The sequence below is a fragment of the Osmerus eperlanus genome, chromosome 21 (assembly GCF_963692335.1).
Source record: "Osmerus eperlanus chromosome 21, fOsmEpe2.1, whole genome shotgun sequence".
Lineage (NCBI taxonomy): Eukaryota > Metazoa > Chordata > Actinopteri > Osmeriformes > Osmeridae > Osmerus > Osmerus eperlanus.
Genome location: NC_085038.1, coordinates 4,005,440 through 4,025,098, shown reverse-complemented (window position 1 = coordinate 4,025,098; position 19,659 = coordinate 4,005,440). Strand labels below are relative to the sequence as shown.

The following is a 19,659-nucleotide window of genomic DNA, read 5'->3' as shown; positions in this document are numbered from 1 at the left end:
TCTTTTGGACCTGTGATGCTTCTCGTCGCAGGTGGGTTTCTGATGGCACCCGACGGTCATGGCGTTGTGTTGATTTTGTTTGAGTCTTGTGTCTTGATGGGTGAGTGGCGTAGCTCTGGGGCGGTCTGGAGCGGCCATCTAGCTCATGGATTCGGTCCTCTTCTGAGAGATGTGGATCAGACGTGGAATCTCCCCCCCCTTCCACTGTGAAGACTGTGTTTTGGACTTCAGGGTGAGGCAGTGGATAGGGCTTCTCGACGTTGGTCCACATCTGGTTTCGTTTGAAGTCAATGAGGGGTTCCAGTCTGTTGAGTAGATCGTGTCCAATCAGCAGCTTTTCGGTCTCAAGCGGTGAGACATGGATGGGGTGGATTAGGGACATTTCCCCAAACGTTAGCTTCAAGTACAGCGTCTCTGTGACTGGAGCTTTGTTTTGGGTGAAGCTTGTGATGTTGAATTCACTATCTTCACTTTTAATCCATCTTCTGTTTGACCTGGCTATTCCTTTTAGCTGAGCGGCCAAGGTGGGTGCAATCAGGCAGATTTCTGCACCCGTGTCCAGCAATCCTTCGCAGGGCACTTCATCTTCAAGTGTGATGGGGACATAGCTTCGGTTAGCTCTTCCTTTTCTGGAAAGCTCACCCAGAAATGTGTGTAACTGTGGGGCTTGTTTGTGTGTTGTTGTTTCCGGAGGTCGTCTTCTTGTGGGTTTGTGGTGTTTTCGGGTCCTGTTCCCTTTCTTCCATCCAATGGGGAGCATTTGAGGTGTGTTTTCCGTGTTGGGGCCTTCTAGTCATGCTGGGTCTGACGGACGTCGTCCAGGGCTGTTGTGTTCGTTTTTGTACGGTGTGGGTCTTGTTGAGTGGTTTCTTGCGTGATAGGAGTGTTGTTTGTATTCATAGTTGTTGTCGGGTTGTCTGTTGTAATTGTTATGATATTGTTCGGGTCTTGTTGAGTGGTCTCGTGCATTATAGGAGGGTTGCTTGCAGGCGGGTCTGGGTTCGTAGGGTCTCTGGAGTTCTCTTCCTTCTAGTTGTAGGTGTGAGTCTGATTCCACCGCATGGACATTTGAGTCTTGGGATCGATTGTTGTTCGCCCATGATTTATATGCCATGTCCCTCAGCTGCAGAGCCGTCATGGTTTCCTGGTTCGCGAAGGTCGTCATGAAGGGTTTTATGGATTGGGAGAGGTTGTTGATGAACACTGACTTGAACATGGGAGTTTCTTCTCCTCCGGGTTGGTTTTCTGTTGCGAAATAGGCTTTCCGGAGCCTCTCATAGAATGTCTTTGGGTTTTCGTTGGCCTTTTGTTTTGTGTGCAGGGCGATAGTGCAGCAGGAGCCTTTACTTTCTGAGTGCCAAGCCTTGAGGGTCCGGCAAGCCATGTCATAGCTGTGGCGTTCTCCAGCAGGTTGCCTGTCAAGCAGGGCTCTGATTGAGCTGGAAGAGGTGTTCTTCAACAGGTACAGCTTGTCCGCGTCTGTAGCTGTAGGCAGGCGTTCGAGATTAGAGTTCAGTTGTTCTAGATACATCTCAATGCTCTGAGTGGGATTGTCTGGATCGAACTTCTCTATGTTCCTGCTAATTTTCAATAGCAGATCTAGTGACACTGCTGGTGGCAGGTCATGCATTTCCCATGCATTTTGTGGATAGGCTGAACGTGAGGGTTCATCATGGTCATCCCATCTGTTTGGGGCTGTGGTCTGACCGCGACGTTCAGGTTGGAATTGTAGCTCCATTTTCTGGTCATACAGTCTTCTGCTCTGCTGTTCCACATCTTCTGTTCTCCTCATCCTTCGTGGATTCGTGTCAGCTTGGTACAGAGATTGGCTGGGAGGGGATGTATCCCTATATGGTCTTCTTGTTTCGTATTCTGAGTGGAGCGGTGCTTCAGGTGATTGCAGCTGTCTTGGGTTTTGGTTTCTTGAATGCCGATCTACTTCTCTGTCGTCTTTTCCCCACCTTCGGTTGGTGTCGGGGTCTTCTGTGGACTGGATTGTGGCGTTCGCCTTGTTCAGCTTACGAATGGTAGATAGCAGTTCATTTCTTGTTTCCTGTAACTCCTCCTTCATTGTCTCCCTGTCAGCTGTGATGTGTGAGAGATCTTGGTCCAGGTGTTGGAATTTTGTGTAGAGAGTGTGCCATTCTTCTTTTTGGTGGTCGTAGTCTGCTACTTTTTCATTAGCTTCATCCAACATCTTAATAGTGTTTTCCATGAGGGCGGTTGAGTCCTTTTTGCTTTTCTGAACCCCCTGCATTTCTTCTTTTAGGTCTCCCAGTTCCGTAGCGAGTTCCTTGTTCTCCTGTTGAAGTGTTTCCCGGATATCTCGTTCAGTTTCTTTCGCCTTGAGGGCATCCCTGAGGGTTGTTTTCTGTTCCATTAGCTGTTGTCTAGCTCTGTCCAGTTCTCCAGTCAGGTCACTGGTTTCTTGTTCCATTAGCTCCCGTCGGTCCTGTTCCTTTTCCTTTTCTTTGAGGGCATCTTTGAGGGTTATTTCCTTTTCCATTAGTTGTGTCTTAGCTATTTCCAGTTCTCTTTGTGCCATTTGCTCCCGTCGGTCCTGTTCCTTTTCTTTTTCTTTGAGGGCATCTTTGAGGGTTATTTCCTGTTGTATTAGCTGTGTTTCCTGTTCCGTTAGCTGTGCTTTAGCTCTATCTAGTTCAACAGCCAGGTCGCTGGTTTCCTGTTCCAATCGTTTCCTGTGCTCTTGTTCTCTTTGTGCCGCCTTGAGAGCATCCTCTCGATCCTGGAGAGCCTGTGTCCATTGTGTGTTGACTTTTGTTATTGATAACCTGAGTAGTGCAGCATAGTTGAGACCGAGGCTGGATAGGCATTTGACAATTTGGGATTTGCTCAATATTTGGCCTACATTTTCTATGACCACTTCTTGAGTTTTCCTGGTGATCATATCGGAATTTAGATCGGTCAGCGTTTCCACATATCTTGGGTTTTCTTTTTCGGATAGGTGGACAATCAGTTTCTCAGCTTCCGTGAGGTGAGACATGTTTGGTTCGGCTACTGGAAGTTATTAACACAATGCTATTGTGATAATTGTTGATAGGCACTTTAGTTTTGTAGTGGTTCTCTTTTTGGCAGCAATATATATACTTTTCTTTTCCTTTTTTTTTTTTGTTTACCAACTTAATATTAAAATTAAAATCAGAAGTTAATATTCAAAGATTAACAATCAAAAACTGAGATTAATATTCAGAAATTAAAATCAATATTAAAGTCACCATCCAGGATCAAAGATTCAGAAAATAAATACAATTGTTTACCAAATTAATATTAAGGTTAAAATCAGAAGTTAATATTCAAAGATTAACAATCAAAAACTGAGATTAATATCCAGAAATTAAAATTAATATTAAAGTCACCACCCAGGATCAAAGATTAAAAAAAATTGTTTATCAAATCAATACTAAAATTAAAATCAGAAGTTAATATTCAAAGATTAACAATCAAAACTGAGATTAATATTCAGAAATTAAAATTAATATTAAAGTCACCTTCCAGGATCAAAGATTCAAACAAATTATTTATTCTTTTAGGCCTATATTAAATCTTAATTTCAGTAATCTTGTTATAGTATCTATAAACGATTAGAGAATTTAGATTGAGTAGCTGTTGATTTGTTTTAGCCTAAACCGGACTGAGAAAGTACAATGTATTTAAATACTAAAGCACATTAAGTTAGCCGGTTTAGCTTGTAGAATCAAACAGATAATGAACTAAATTGTTGCTGCATCTATAATGTAGCTTTAAATTGGGCAAGGGTTTTACATTCACCTCGAATTGAATGCGAAACAGTGAAGCTTCTTTTCGAAAAGCTAGTTTATCAATTTCGGAATTGTTTAACAATATTGTGGCAGTACAGGCTGCGTTGTTCGGCTACTTCCAAACAAAAGTCCTTTTGGACTGATCGCAGATAGAGTGGGCAAACTAAAAATAATACACTTTACGTTTAATTATTATTTAGCGATTGTTGTTAAAGTTGTATATTGATGAGGGATAAATAGGATTACAGTTCAGTATGGTCAACAACGCCGATATTCTGACAACTTCCACTTTTAAGTGCGCGGAATGAAAATCAAATTACAGGTCTTTGTTCACGAAAGGTAACTATTTCCGGTTAAGCAACAATAAAGGTCCTTAAATAAGCAGCTTCTCCTGTCTCAATAATTATTTTACTGTTACTTTACTGATTCTAGAGGTTGAGTGTTTACATTAATGTTGAATTACATGCAAAACAAAGTGAAGCTTTTTCCGAAAAGCTAAGTTAATCAATTTACCAATTGTTTAACAAGGTAGAAGCATATAGCTTAATGTAGAGAGCTGCGTAGTCTCCTTCAAAATCAAAGTCCTTTTGGACTGATCAATGTCTGTTATCTACCTCTAACTAGACAATGGCAACTTATCAGTTGCTTGGTTGATTTACTCAACCCAAATGGCCAACACTACTATAATACACCTTTCCGAAGCGTGTATGGTACCAAAATAGTAGTGTTGTGACTCTATAAAAAGGATCTTATGCCTTCATGTAGAAGCGCTGCCTTTGTTTCACAAGATGAAATGAGACGGGTCGCAGTGTCACTGCGCACGCGCGTACCTCCGCTCAAGTCTAGCTTTTCCGAAGCTAGTTAGTTACACACAAATAGCCAATTGTTCACGACAAAGCCAATTCAATGAGTACACAGCACAGTATTCAAACAGTGTTTAAAACCGTAGCTATCTGGGGGAATAGTTAAATACAACGGAGCGTTAATTTAACCAAAAGGGTGGGAGGGTGGGTTTCAGACGGAAAATGTATCTCCGTTATAGATCGCTCATTTCAATCTGTTTCAAAGCCTGTCACGGGGCTCCAATATGTAGCGGGGTTTGCTCGTTTAAGATTAGCAATACTTAATTTATAATAAAGTATGTAGTTCTTGGGGCACCACCTCTTATTGTTAAAGGGATAGAGGAAACCTTATTGAATAATATTTAAATAATAGCCTTCGTAATAATCAGTCTAATCTTAAGTCGTGAATTCTATGAAAGTAGAGCAGATCAGATAACGTGAGTGATACGCGAATATTATACACAATGATTTATTTAGGAGAATGTAATTATAATGAACAAATACCAGATAAGTTATGGGTTAGTCAGAGTAGTACAGTGGCTGGATGCAAATGAGGGCGAGCAACACAATGGCTGTGTAGAGCGCGTGTAAAGGGGGGAGGGAGAGAGAGAGAGAGGGGTAGGCCTTTGGGAACAATGGACGAGCAAGGGCAACAAACTTAGCAAGGGTTAAGCTAACTCATTTGTAAAATACAATCAAACATCAACAATTTAATCACAACATGCCAATATGTCACAGGTAAGAAATATTGCAAATCGTAGTTACTTTTGTCGGTTTGAAGAAAGGTAGAGTCAATGGTTTCGTTATCGTCCAACGAAAATAGAACAACGGAATCTTTGGCCAAAGTTCCGGGCGCTCAGTGAATTTGCAGGTTGAGAGGAATAGTTTAGAAATGTAGCTAGCACTTCAGTTTAATCCTACGAACAAGCGGGGGTGATTGTACGTTTGGGGGTTTTATACTCCAAAGGAAAAGGGGGGGTCCCCGTGAAGGTGACCTCTTTCATTGGTCAGTTTTCCCCCACCTGGGCGTCGTCCTGAGATCTGCCTAGGTGTGAAGTGGCTGATAACTTTTCAGAGTTCAGCTATTTCAAATGTCCATGTATTGCTTATACTTCAGAATATAACAATACAACATTCGTAAATGGTTTTGTTAGTATGGTACAATCATTTTGATATCCAGATTGGCTGACTTAACTATACTTGAAGGGAAGTTATAATCAAACCTCAATTAAACAACGTTCTAAGTAAATGGGAAAAACACACATTATAACACATCAACTACTGTCATTGAAATAGTGTCCATGAGCCATGTAGTCCTTGAGAATATGTTTGTAAATCCTTTAAGAAAGTTATTCCTTGTAAATCCTTTGTTCTGATACTGTGGGCCGTGTGGCCTCTGTATCTGACCCCATGCTGGGTCAGAAGCTTTGAAGCTTCTCCTCTGGGAGAAGGACAAAGGGGGAAGACCCTTTCCTTGTCGGGGGTAGGAGAAGGTGTGATGGTACCGTGCTTTGTCTGTGGACTGTGCTACAGTGTTTATGATTTTCAGTGATCCTGCGGTGAGATTCTAATTCATAGAACCGTGGCACTTGGTTGGGCTGAGTCTGGCGGGTCTGGCCCTGGCGGGTCTGGCCCTGGCGAGTCTGGCCCTGGTGGGTCTGGCCCCGGTGAGTCTATCCCCGGTTCGTCTGGCCTCGGTGAGTCTGGCCTCGGTGAGTCTGGCCCTGGTGAGTCTGGCCTCGGTGAGTCTGGCCCCGGTGGGTCTGGCGTTGGTCTGGCCAGGTTGGCTCTGACCCGGGCCTGGTCCACGGCGTCCAGCAGGTTCTTAGAGTCCAGTGCCAGCGTGTGAGCGGCGGAAAGCATCTGCTTGCAGCACTCCTCCTTCAGTGATGTCACAGAGTTCTGCTGGGCCAATCGCATCTTACTGATCAGCTCCCCCAGGTCTTTATTCAGCAGTCTCTCAGTGCCCTCAATCTGGGGATGTGTGTTTAGGGGGGGGGGAGAAAGTGGAAGGCAGAGAGAGAAAACAGGGAGAGAGAGATCGGGAGGAGATAGAATTAAGTGAGCATTATATTTAATTCATAATGAATTTAAATCCTCAATTTTAATCTGATTCGAGTCTCTTCAAGGTGTGCTCTCAAGGAAGGCAGGTGGGCGAGGGGAGGGATGTGGACCCAAGAGGGAAGACAGGGACTGTTAGGAAGCCAAGGACATAAGAGGATTGTGAGAGCAGAAAGAGAGGAGAGAAAGAGAGAGGAGAAGAGAGAGAGGGGAGAAAGAGAGGAGAGAGAGGAGAGGAGAGAGAGGAGAAGAGAGAGAGGGGAGAAAGAGAGGAGAGAGAGGAGAGGAGAAGAGAGAGAGGAGAAGATAGAGGAGAGGAGAAGAGAGAGAGGGGAGAAAGAGAGAGAGGGGAGAAAGAGAGGAGAGAGAGGAGAGGAGAGAGAGGAGAGGAGAAGAGAGAGAGGAGAGACAGAGGAGAGACAGAGGAGTGTCAGAGTGTGTGGTGATGACCTACCTCTGTCCTTACAGAGCTGTGCAGGGATGGCAGGATCTCATCAACACTACAAATCAAACTACGAAGAGTTAAAGCCACCGCCTGGCAGAGAGGGAGTGTGAGAGAAAGAGAGAGAAAGAGAGGGAGGAAGAGAAGAGAAGAAAGAGAATACCAGAAGCACACGTAAGACCAAATCAAGATAAAAAACAGGCCAACCACACACACAAACACACACACACAGCTATGAACCTTCACAGCGTTGGGATACTCTGAGGCCGGCAGTGTGTTGACTTTGTTCTTCAGCTCAACCACGTCCTTCACCATCGCCATGACACCAAGGTACACCTGGTCACCTGATCGGTCCAGCTCAGCAGTGGGCATCTGCTGGAGTAGGGCAACCATAACCTGTCAGTCCGACATCAACATGGTCATCCCCTTCCCCCACCTAACACAGTACAGGTCAGTTACCTGTTGGCTTGCTGGCTTAGGAGGCTTCTCTGGAGCACCGGGCAAGGACGAAGAGGGAGAAAGAAAGAGAGATAAACAGAGAGAGATAGGGAGAGAGTGACAGACAGAATTGAATTGACAGAGAGAGAGAGAGACAGAGAGAGAGACAGAGAGACAGAGAGAGAGAGAGAGAGAGAGAGAGAGAGAGAGAGAGAGAGAGAGAGAGAGAGAGAGAGAGAGAGAGAGAGAGAGAGGGAGAGAGAGAGAGAGAGGAGGGGGGCTGTCAGAGAGGAGCCTTCACTGTACTTCTGTTTATGAAACAGTCCCCCTGTCACAAAGCAACAACTTCTGACCAGACACTCACCTGCTCCTCCTGTCTCCCTCTCTGGCAGCTACAGACAGACAGATAGATGGGGGAGGATGTGGTGTTATCACAGGACAGGCAATCTGTCCGCCTTGTATTAAAGTCTAATTAATCTATTCATAAACAAGATAGAAACTCTTTACAGCACTGTTAATGTTATTATAACATTATTCCTGTCACATACGGAGCAGTTTAAAACACTTTATGCGCGCACACACACACTGTCATACCATAGGAACCTCCAAATCTGGTTTAACAGATGGATCCTGCAGATAAAAACAAGAATACTGTAAATATTTCAATTAATACCAATACTAACTGTCATGTATGTGTACATTTCAGGCAAGGAAAATAACTTCACATAGGTGTTGAATCTACTATTTGTTTCTCAATGTGAGTGTCTGTATTCGTTAGTGTGTGTCTTTGTGTGTGTGTGGTGTGTGTTAGTGTGTGTGTGTATGGGTGTGTGTGTATGTGTATGTGTGTATGTGTGTGTATGGGTGTGTGTGTATGTGTGTGTATGGGTGTGTGTGTATGTGCGTGTATGGGTGTGTGTGTATGTGTGTGTATGGGTGTGTGTGTGTGTATGTCTGTGTGTGTATGTGTGTGTATATGTGTGTGTGTGTTAGTGTGTGTATGTGTGTGTGTGTGTATGTGTGTGTATGTGTGTGTGTGTTAGTGTGTGTATGTGTGTGTGTGTGTATGTGTGTGTGTGTGTATGTGTGTGTATGTGTGTGTGTGTGTGTGTGTGTGTATGTGTGTGTGTGTTAGTGTGTGTTAGTGTGTGTGTGTGTTAGTGTATGTGTGTGTGTGTTAGTGTATGTGTGTGTGTGTTAGTGTGTGTTAGTGTGTGTTAGTGTGTGTTAGTGTGTGTGTGTTCTCACTAGCAGCCTCTCCTCCTGCTCCAGCCACTGCTTGTCAGATTGCATTTCCTGCTTCTGTCTTCGCAGTGTGTCCTCCACCCTCTCTCTCTCCCACGCCTGCCTCTCATCTGCCTCTCCCTCCAAAACACACACACACACACACATGCAAAAACGTAATTAAATTAATACTAACAACTATACTAATGATGCATTTGGCAGCATGTAGGGCTTTAGGAAAGATTGATTTGCTAAGCACGCATCGAAGGCTGTTTTTTGCATTTTTCCTCTGGTTATTATGGTTTGTGTCAACGTGCTTACCCCAAAGCTCATCTGTCGCTGCAGTGACCGTGGGAGGGAGCCACCAGTGTTCCAACCGCATGAGGAGCTATTGAGCGCAGCGGAGCTTCCACGCAGAGACCCTAGTCTCTACAAATACACACACACATGCTGAGGCCCTAACCAGCAGCTGAAATCATTGTGTTTGTGACAGGAAATGTCTCACACAGAGAGATGGGGAGGCAGAGGACTAGCAAGCTATACAGAGATACATCATGTAGGTCGCAACACAGCTTCTGCTCAAACTAACCATACACTAGTTCATCTGCCCCTGGTGAACAGTGTGGGCCGACCACATGTAGACCTGAGTCGATGACTATATCCATGTAAGTCAAGAGGTTACATTTACTTCATCAAACATATCCACTGGAGTGACACCAGGAGGCCCCCCTTGGGAACATTAATTGTTTTGATTTAGGTGGTGTGGAGGGTTCTGATTGGTTTAAATGGTGTGGTGGAGGGTTCTCATTGGTTTAAATGGTGTAATGGGCGGTTCTGGTTGGTAAAGTGGTATGGTAAACTGTTCTGATTGTTTGAAATAGTGTGGTCGATGGTTCAGATTGGTTGAAGTGGTGTGGTGGAGGGTTCTGATTGGTTTAAATTTTGAGTTGAAGGACTGTCAAAAGGGATACCTCCATCCGCATGCCCGGAGGGAGAGTGTTCCCGTGGAAACCAGGTGGCTTTGATGGCCTTGATGGCTAAAAAGAGGAAGAAAGGGGATTGTTATTCATTACATAGTGTGTGTGAGTATGTGAGTATATGTGCAGGTTTGTGGGCGTAATGTGTGTGTGAGTGTATAAGTGTGTGTGTGTGAGTGTGTGTGTCTGGAGCAGTACCTTAGGGGGGGCCTCTGTCATCCTGTCACCGTCCTGTTGCTTCTCCATCCTCCTGTATATATCACTACACACACACACGTCCAATCACACATCATATCTGATGTTCATGAGGTCTGTGTGTGTATGTCACTGTGTATAAATGCAGTGTGTGTATGGACATGTGTATGTTATCATATATTCAAGTTCAAGTCTTTTATTGCCAGATGCACAGAACAACACAGGGTCAGACTGGGCACTGAAATTCTTAGGACAAGACAACGCAAAGCAACCTGGCATAACATAACATATAAGTACACACAACATAGATTACATCTATGATAAGCTTAACTATAGTAAACCTACTAATATACAAATAATATACAATATTCAATACAGTATACTAAACCTCTAATACACATAATAACCTATACTAACCTTATAAACCTATACTAACCTAAGACATATGTGTGTCTATTCATAAGTGTGTGTGTACAGTATGCATGTGTGTGTGTATGAATATGAGTGTGTACCTGAGCTCACAGACCACCTTTGTGAAGCGGGGCCGTGTGTGGGGGTCATAGCTCCAGCACTGCGTCAGCAGGGAGTAGAGCTCCCCGGGGCAGAGGGGGGGCTGGGGCAGACGCACCCCTACCTCCAGCTGGTTGATCACCTCCCCGTTCTGTAGCCAGAAGAACGGCTGCTGCCCCACAGACAGCACCTCCCACACACACACGCCTGCAACACTCACCAAAATCAAACACATATACATCATGATTCAACACGCGCACACACACACACAACATGATCACACAGACACGTACACACGCCATGATCACACACACTCATACACACACCATGATCACACACACATACACACACCATGATCACACACCCACACACACACACACACACACACATACCATGATCACACACACCCATACACACACCACAATCTCACACACACCAAACACATACAGACATATACAGAAGGAATGTTATTCATCTTCAGTCTGCTCAGTCAGTCAGCTGCCTTCCTCAGCATGCTCACCAAACATCCAGACATCACTAGCAGAGGTGAACCGTCTGAAGTTGATGGACTCTGGGGCCATCCACTTGATAGGCAATCGGCTCACAGACGCTGAAGGACGAGAATAACACACAGACACACACACGCACACCGGCACTCTTGTTAGCCTATCACTGTGGAAACACAAGCATACTCTGTGTCCACACGTACCATTTTGACCTATTTTGGTAACTGTCACAAACTCTGAGTTCGAGACATCACCACAAGATCAACTGAAACCTTCCCCTTGTCACACGAACCTGTTTAGGTTGTTGTTCGTGGACAAGCACTGTTCCTGCATGTGTGAATGTGTGTCTATGTGTTTGTGTGGCTGTGTGTGTGTGTATGTGTTTGTGTGTGGTGTGTGTGTGTGTGGTATGTGGTGGGTGTGTGTGTGCATACCTTTATAGTACTCCTCCTGCTCCTCAATGTAGCGAGACAGGCCGAAGTCTCCCAACTTCACACAGTCAGAAGATGCCACTAGTACGTTCCGCACCGCTATGTCTCTGTCGACCAATCACAGGTCAACATCCACCCTGACCAATCCTGACGAACACTTATTTACATTATGTTATTAATTTAGGAAACACTTTTATCCAAAGCAACATACAAATCTTTCATACAGAAAATACCACTGAAAATGTGTGTGTGTGGATGTGTCTGTATGTATGTGTGTGTGTGCGCAGTGTGGTTCTGTGTGTGTGTGTCTGTGCATTAGTGTGTGTGTGTGCTACCTGTGCACCATGTTAAGGCCCTCCAGGTAGGCCAGTGCTTTGCAGATCTGCAAACTGTAGAGGACCAGAGTCACCCTGCTCAGACTGTGCTGCTTCTCAACCAAGTAGTTCCCCAACTGTAACACACACACACACAGAAGCACACACACAGAAGCACACACACAAAAGGTGCACAAACACACACACACACACACATATATAATTTAACTGTCAACTTTGCTTCAAGCAAAATTGGCATAATAGCCAGCTTGACCTCCGACCTCCAACATCTGACCCTTCACCCCTCACCTCCCCACGTTCATAGAGCTCCATGACGATCCACACAGGGTCCTCTTCGATCGCCCCAATCAGGCGCACGATGTGGGGGTGGTCCAGACTCTTCATCAACACTGAAGGGATGAACGGAGGGAGCGAGCAGAGAGAGAGGGAGAGGGAAACAGAGAAAAAGAGAAAGAGAGAATGAGGCAGAACGTTAGAGAAAGAGAGAGCGAGAGAGAGAAAGGGAGGGAGAGAGAGAGAGAGAGAGAGAGAGGGAGAGAAGGAGGAAGGGAGTGGGGATAGAAGGAGGGGAGGAGGGAGAGAGAGAGATGTTGAGAAGAAACGATAGTGATAGGTGGAGAGCCACACATACCTATCTTAACACATCTGACTTATTAGAAATAAGACTTTGAATAAGGATTCTATTTTGACACCACAGCAGTCTCACCAGCCTCACTCAGAAACTTCTCCTTCACCTCGTCACTACAGTCCTTACACGTCTTCACTGCTACTCGAACTCTCTCCCCTGTCTACAAACACACACATTCAAATACACACAAAAGGGACAGGTTTAGACAGATTTAAGCCACTTCAGTACCACAGTGTTGAGATGCACCCGTCATGTACAGTATTGAGATGCAACCGTCATGTACAGTATTGAAATTCACCCGGGTGGTTCATGACTTACTGGGCTTTTATACATCCCATCATGCACCTCTCCAAAGAAGCCCTCCCCCAGGATGCGTCCCACAATGATGTCATCTCTAGACAGGCGGAACCTACTCTCTATGACACACACACACAGATGCATCACACACAAGTAGACACACACAACTAAAGATCTAGCTGATAAGAGCTGAATTGTTACATTCCCATTCCAGACACCAACACTAACCAAGGACTTAGTCAGCCTGATAAGACCAGAAATAATGTTTTGAAGGTGGAAAGGAAAGTATGGAGGAGAGGAGATGATAAGAAGACAAAAAAAATCAAGAGAAAACCAGAAGAAAATCAAATACAAGATGAAAAGAGAGGAGAGGAGAAGAGAGAGGAGAGTGGGGTAGACGAGAGCAGAGGGGAAGAAGGTAAGATGTGCCACTTACCACGGTCTTCTTTACCTTCTGGGATCTCAGCGTAGATCTCAGAACCTGCAGGCACAGAACTCTGTCAGCCCCTATCACACCTGCCTACTGTATCAGCCCCTATCACACCTGCCTACTGTATCAGCCCCTATCACACCTGCCTACTGTATCAGCCCCTATCACACCTGCCTACTGTATCAGCCCCTATCACACCTGCCTACTGTATCAGCTCCTATCACACCTGCCTACTGTATCAGCTCCTATCACACCTGCCTACTGTATCAGCTCCTATCACACCTGCCTACTGTATCAGCCCCTATCACACCTGCCTACTGTATCAGCTCCTATCACACCTGCCTACTGTATCAGCTGTTATCACACCTACCTACTGTATCTGACTACTGTATGCCTACTGGGAGTCAGATAGCTGAGTGGTTAGGGAATCGGGCTAGTAATCAGAAGGTTGTTAGTTAGATTCCTGGCTATGCCAACCAACTGACGTTGTGTCCTCGGGCAAGGCACTTCACCCTACTTGCCTCGGGGGAATGTCCCTGTACTTACTGTAAGTCGCTCTGGATAAGAGCGTCTGCTAAATGACTAAAATGTAAATGTAAATGTATCAACTGAGAATGACACTCACCCACACGGCGTCCGTGAACACTTACACTAGAGTCCTCCTTGCTCCTGCTGGAAATTACGCACACACACACGCACACATAAACACACACACGCACACATAAACACACACAGACACGTTGGTTTACGCATCATATATCTGATGTTTATGAGGTCTGTGTGTGCATGTTTGTCTGTGTGTGTACAAAATCATTTGTGTATTAATATGGTAATATGGTGTATTCATATACAAGAAAGAGAAGAGAAAGAGAGTGGGTGTGAAAGTGAGAGAGAGAGAGAGAGAGAGAGAGAGAGAGAGAGAGAGAGAGAGAGAGAGAGAGAGAGCTTTTGCAGTATAACACACACGCACCATGTGGGGATGGCAGGTAGAGCGATATTGGACACTCTCCTCTTGCACGTCCTGACTATGACAGAGGCCTCCGTGGAGTTCACCAGGCGACAGTAACCATCTATGAGGTCAGCCATGTTCTCAGTTGTGGCCAAAGAGGGCGTGTTCACCAGCAGAGGCTAGGGGTCAGGGGTCATAGGGAGAATGTCATTCCCAGACAGGTGTGTGCGGTGCATGTGTGTGTACTGTTTATATGTGGGTGGTCACCTGTTTGGATTCCTTGATACCGACTGTGAGCAGTCCTCTGTTGTCTTCTTGCTGGGAACATTTAATACTTTGTATCTGAGAGAAACTGGCCAAGCAAACAGGCTACACACACACACACAGAAGATATCAGTATCCATTCCCTTCCTGACATTATATCACGACACTTATGCCAACTTCATTTATGTACTAACAGTGTATGTGAGTGTATACGAGTCTGTGTGTGACTGTGTGTTCTCTACATGACTCTCACCACAGAGCTTTTGTCAGCACGATGGCAGACCCCTGCAGAACCGATGACCAGGTCTACCGCCAGTTTCCAATCTTGCTGTGGACACAATCATACACACACAAAAAAACACACACATCTTAAAACGGAACATTGGTGTGGGGTTTTGTGGTGGGTTGCAAATGACGATGTGAGTGTGTGTGTGTGTGTGTGTGTGTAAGGGGTGTTGATAGCGTGTGAGTGGTCTCACCACCAGCTCGCAGGCGAAGCTCTCATGTGTGTAGTCGTGGCAGGTGGCCAGCGTGGAGAAGAAGCGATCCATGCACTGGTCCTCCTGCAGGCTGGAGTAGCCCTGGAACGTCTGCTGCACCAGCTTACGGAGGTGCTTAGGCTGGTCAACACAGTACACAACTCAATCATCAGCAATACACTAATAATCAGCTATATTCAGCAATACTCTAATAATCAGTTATATTCAGCAATACACTAATAATCAGCTATATTTAGTAATCATCCGCAATCGTCAGAAATTTTTACCAATATTCTTTATATCAATACTTGACAGAGTTCTTTTTTGTATGACTTAATAATACACCTCTGATCAATACATCAATAATGAACACTATACACATTCAACGAGATTGTGTGTCATGAGAAATGTTTTACCTTCATGCTGTCTATTAACTCCCTGGGAAAAAATTGATCAAGACCCACATCTTTTCTGAAAGGAGATAAACACACACTCACACACGCAAACACACAAACATTGACAAATCAGCACAAGCAAATTAGCATGAACAAAGGAATACACTTTCTATCCAATACATAGCAATGAACACATTCATAAATATCGTAAACACACATCCTTCACCATGTTCAGAAACACACAAGCATTGGCAAATTAACACACAAACATGGCTACATATTGTACACACACTTCCTTGTGTAACACAGCATCCTTTACTTACTCCAGTAGTTCGAAATTTGACTTCTTTTCCAGTCCGTTGGGGTTCATATCCTTATAGAATCTCCTGGGACGCAAAGACTCACATCAGACCAGCAACTCTCCTCCTGTCTCAGTTCCCTCAGAGTGTGTGTGTGTGTTTGTGTGTGTGTGTGGGGGGTCTGTGTGTACATGTGTGGGAATGTGTGTATGTATGTGTGTGTGTGTCTGTGTGTGTGCGTGAGTGTAGAAAGCGGTGCTTGTACCTAATCTCCAGACAGCCTAACTGCAAGGCCATGCCATCACTCACTTTACTGGCATGGTGCTGCATGTAGTCACTACGCACCTGTGAACACACACACAGACCCACACACACACGCAAACCCCTTTTAACCAGGTTACACACGCAAACACATGTCCTGACCTAGCGTCACACCTAAACACTCTGACCTGTTGGTAGAAGAACGTCATGGTGGTTTTATCCTCTTTAAACTTCGCCATAAATTCAGCTGGGATGTACCTTATCCTCAGATCATATCTAAACACACACACACACATCATTATGTTCAAAACACACACACATACATCATTATGTTCAAAACTCACACACATACACACATCATTATGTTCAAAACACACACACACACACACATCTTTATGTTCAAAACTCACACACATACACACATCATTATGTTCAAAACACACACACATACACACATCATTATGTTCAAAACACACACACATACACACATCATTATGTTCAAAACACACACACATACACACGTCATTATGTTCAAAACAAACACACACATCATTATGTTCAAAACTCACACACATACACACGTCATTATGTTCAAAACACACACACATACACACGTCATTATGTTCAAAACAAACACACACATCATTATGTTCAAAACTCACACACACACACACATCATTATGTTCACAACAACACTCACACCAGGGTCACGGTCATGGTCAAAAACAAAGGGTGAAGTGGTCAGTGTTAAGGGTTAGGGTTTCTGGGCCAGAGGTCAGAGGTCACCTCCACTCGGCCTCCAGGTGCTGCTGCTGGTAGCGCAGGGCGAGCTCTGACACGGTGAGGTCAGGGTGCAGCCAGTGCTCCTCGCTGGACTTGAGGTGTTTGAGCAGGAGGCCGTAGCAGTGTGCGTGGCGAATCCCCGCTCCGATACACCCGCTGGACAACACCGCACCCACCACAGCCTGAGGAGGGAGTGCATGTGATGGTGTCCAAGTGTGCATGTTTGTTTGTGCTCGGATACAACTTCAAGCTAAACTGTTCAGATAAATCGCATTAGTACCATACATAGACATATTTGATTACTAAAATTAATGATAAGGTGAGGCGAGAGGTTATCAATACAGTGTAGTGGTGATGGTGTAGGTGATGCTGATGGTGGTGTAGGTGATGCTGATGGTGGTGTAGGTGATGCTGATGGTGGTGTAGGTGATGCTGATGGTGGTGTAGGTGATGCTGATGTTGGTGTAGGTGATGCTGATGGTGGTGTAGGTGATGCTGATGGTGGTGTAGGTGATGCTGATGGTGGTGTAGGTGATGCTGATGGTGGTGTAGGTGATGCTGATGTTGGTGTAGGTGATGCTGATGGTGGTGTAGGTGATGCTGATGGTGGTGTAGGTGATGCTGATGGTGGTGTAGGTGATGCTGATGGTGGTGTAGGTGATGCTGATGGTGGTGTAGGTCAGGGGTGGGGAACCTTTTTTCTGCCAAGGGCCATTTGGATATTTATAAAATCATTCGGGGGCCGTACAGAATTATCAACTGAAAAATGTGCCTGCTATATTTGGTCAAACATTTAATTAACTCACCCCTAATGTGATGGCTGGAACTGCTTCTCTTTGGTGAGGTTTGTGATGTTAGCTGGCACGGATGCAGCCTGCTTTGACTAGGGGTACATCGAACATTTCTTGGGGGGTATCATGATTACGGAAAGGGATCGTATTATTTTTTATATTGCTACAATTTTTGAGACTGCTTATCGATCTGAGTGTTAATCAGGCGCGGAGCCATACGTTTTAAACATTCGGGGCTTAGCCCAAACCAACAACGTATTCTGGGTTTGATTTGCTAGAAAGGAATTCCACACTTAATGCGAGCGCGCAAGCGAAATTTTTTGGTACATTGGTACGCAACGCTGCGCGCCTCCGCGGTCCTCTTCCACATATTAAAATAGTGCTGCTGCCAACGAATAATGCACCTAATAATATGGTTCCTGCAGTGCCATGGCGGGCCGGACCAAATGATCCGGGCCGGACGTTCCCCACCCCTGGTGTAGGTGATGCTGATGGTGGTGTAGGTGATGCTGATGGTGGTGTAGGTGGTGTTGGGTGTGGTACCCTGATGGTCCATCCATCCTCACACCGGACCAGTTTAAAGTTTTTCCCCAGGATGGAGCCGTTGCTGGTGAAACACACTTTGATGATCTTCGCTGGAGTGTTGTTACCGGCAACCGTCTTTGTGGGGTCTAACAGCTGTGATTGGCTGGTTGGCTCAACATTCCTCCAGGACAGGGTGGCGGTGTCCCCCGACATCTCCACGGCGACAATATCACTACCAAACACACACCATCACACACACTCAGACACACACACTCAGACACACACACCGTGCTGGATATAGACCTGGTGAAGGAGATAAAGGGTGGAGGAACATAGAGAGAGGGAGAGTAAAAGATCGAAGCCCGGATATGAAACAGATAAACAGTACCACAAAAAAAAAACGTTATCTCTCTCTGAAACAGGGAGAGATAAAGAAAGAGAAAAGGATAAGAGAAAGAGAGAAAGTGTGGCCTACAATACATAACTAAATTAATCGAAAACGCTTAGAAAATAACTGCTCGTAATGAACCTGAAGCCTTCATAAGTCTTAGCCAGCCAGTGACTAACAGAGCAGACAGCAAAACAAGATAACCCACTTTCAATATGAACATTAATAAGACATGTTACACATTTTCTATTTTACGTATCAATTTATTTAAAGTTTGTTTCAAGACCTACCGGAGATGTTGCTGCCAAGAAGCACACCGTGTGACAAAAGAGGAAATATAAACTGACAAACGAGGAAGTTGCAGAGAAACTTAAAGCTAAACTGTCAGATTGGATACTACACAGTGGCACGCTCCACAACCAACCAGCAAACCCCATGCAGCCAGTGGTATTGCTCCATTCACTTCCGCCTTTAAACTCAGTGTGGTCTGGGGAGAGGAGAGGAGAGTAAGTAAGTAAGTAAGTAAGACTTTATTTATATAGCACATTTCATACAAGAATTGTAGCTCAAGGTGCTTTACATAAAATCAATAAAAACAATAATACAAGTGATAAACAATTCAAACAAAAATAAAAATCCCAATAAGATCTCTGTTCAAGAGAGAAAACAGCTTTAAACATGCATCTTAAAAGTAACATACACTCTGTTAACAGATCCTTTCCCCAGGTCAAGGAGAGGGAAGATGAGAAGCAAAGACAGGAGAACGAAAAACAAGAGGAAAGAGGAGAAGAGGAACAAGGAGAGGAAAGAGGAGAAGAGGAACAAGGAGAGGAAAGGACAAATAAGGAGAAGAAAGGAGTAGAGAGGAGGAACAAGGAGAGGAAAGAGGAAAAGAGGAACAAGGAGAGGAAAGGACAAATAGGAGAAGAAAGGAGTAGAGAGGAGGAACAAGGAGAGGAAAGAGGAGAAGAGGAACAAGGAGAGGAAAGGACAAATAAGGAGAAGAAAGGAGTAGAGAGGAGGAACAAGGAGAGGAAAGAGGAGAAGAGGAACAAGGAGAGGAAAGGACAAATAGGAGAAGAAAGGAGTAGAGAGGAGGAACAAGGAGAAGAAAGAGGAGAGCAGAAACAAGGAGACTAAAGGACAAATAAGGAGAAGAAAGGAGTAGAGGGAGGACAGAACAAGAGAGAAGAAGGTTTATCGAGGAGCAGTTTAGCTTTAGATAAGCTTCACCCCAGGACATGAAATGACCAACCCATGTCACCAGTAGATCCCAGATAGTAACCCAGTAGTAACCCAGATCCAACCAACCACAACCTAACTCTCCATTACAAACCGGGCAAAGATGGTTCATGAAGGAGACTTGTGTGCACTGGCAGTCAGCATCACCGTCACATCACGCAGCATGACACTCCTACTTGCAGCCAGGG

At 44.8% G+C, this 19,659-nt stretch overlaps 1 protein-coding gene across 7 annotated transcripts; it reads right to left on the bottom strand.

The window, feature by feature from the left end:
- Positions 1 to 5,065: 5,065 nt before the first annotated feature.
- Positions 5,066 to 18,571, bottom strand: ptk2ba (protein tyrosine kinase 2 beta, a). Of its 7 annotated transcripts, none has more exons than XM_062446811.1 (30): positions 18,520 to 18,566; positions 17,860 to 18,144; positions 16,529 to 16,707; positions 15,931 to 16,018; positions 15,747 to 15,826; positions 15,506 to 15,568; positions 15,204 to 15,258; positions 14,788 to 14,928; positions 14,562 to 14,636; positions 14,312 to 14,413; positions 14,066 to 14,223; positions 13,721 to 13,767; positions 13,102 to 13,146; positions 12,687 to 12,784; positions 12,447 to 12,528; positions 12,029 to 12,129; positions 11,741 to 11,856; positions 11,409 to 11,512; positions 10,989 to 11,078; positions 10,471 to 10,675; positions 9,962 to 10,025; positions 9,758 to 9,823; positions 9,108 to 9,215; positions 8,811 to 8,927; positions 8,157 to 8,192; positions 7,916 to 7,954; positions 7,584 to 7,610; positions 7,365 to 7,496; positions 7,137 to 7,217; positions 5,066 to 6,595 (listed from the first exon to the last, which is right to left on the bottom strand). In XM_062446811.1, the coding sequence occupies exons 2-30, from the start codon at positions 18,052 to 18,054 to the stop codon at positions 6,194 to 6,196; spliced, it is 3,096 nt and encodes a 1,031-aa protein (XP_062302795.1). In that variant the 5' UTR covers positions 18,055 to 18,144; positions 18,520 to 18,566; the 3' UTR covers positions 5,066 to 6,193. The 7 variants fall into 7 exon arrangements, with proteins under 7 accessions (XP_062302795.1, XP_062302797.1, XP_062302798.1 ...); XM_062446813.1 differs by having other exon boundaries at positions 7,365 to 7,499; positions 7,584 to 7,612; positions 7,927 to 7,954; XM_062446814.1 differs by having other exon boundaries at positions 7,584 to 7,612; positions 7,927 to 7,954.
- Positions 18,572 to 19,659: the final 1,088 nt, after the last annotated feature.

Excerpts from the sequence above, each read along its gene's own strand:
- ptk2ba (XM_062446810.1), bottom strand. The coding sequence starts at position 18,054 with ATGTCGGGGGACACCGCCACCCTGTCCTGGAGGAATGTTGAGCCAACC. Across the intron at positions 9,216-9,757 it reads CTCCGGGCATGCGGATGGAG|AGACTAGGGTCTCTGCGTGG; the intron begins GTATCCCTTTTG and ends GTGTATTTGTAG. Across the intron at positions 7,218-7,364 it reads AGTATCCCAACGCTGTGAAG|GCGGTGGCTTTAACTCTTCG; the intron begins GTTCATAGCTGT and ends CCTCTCTGCCAG.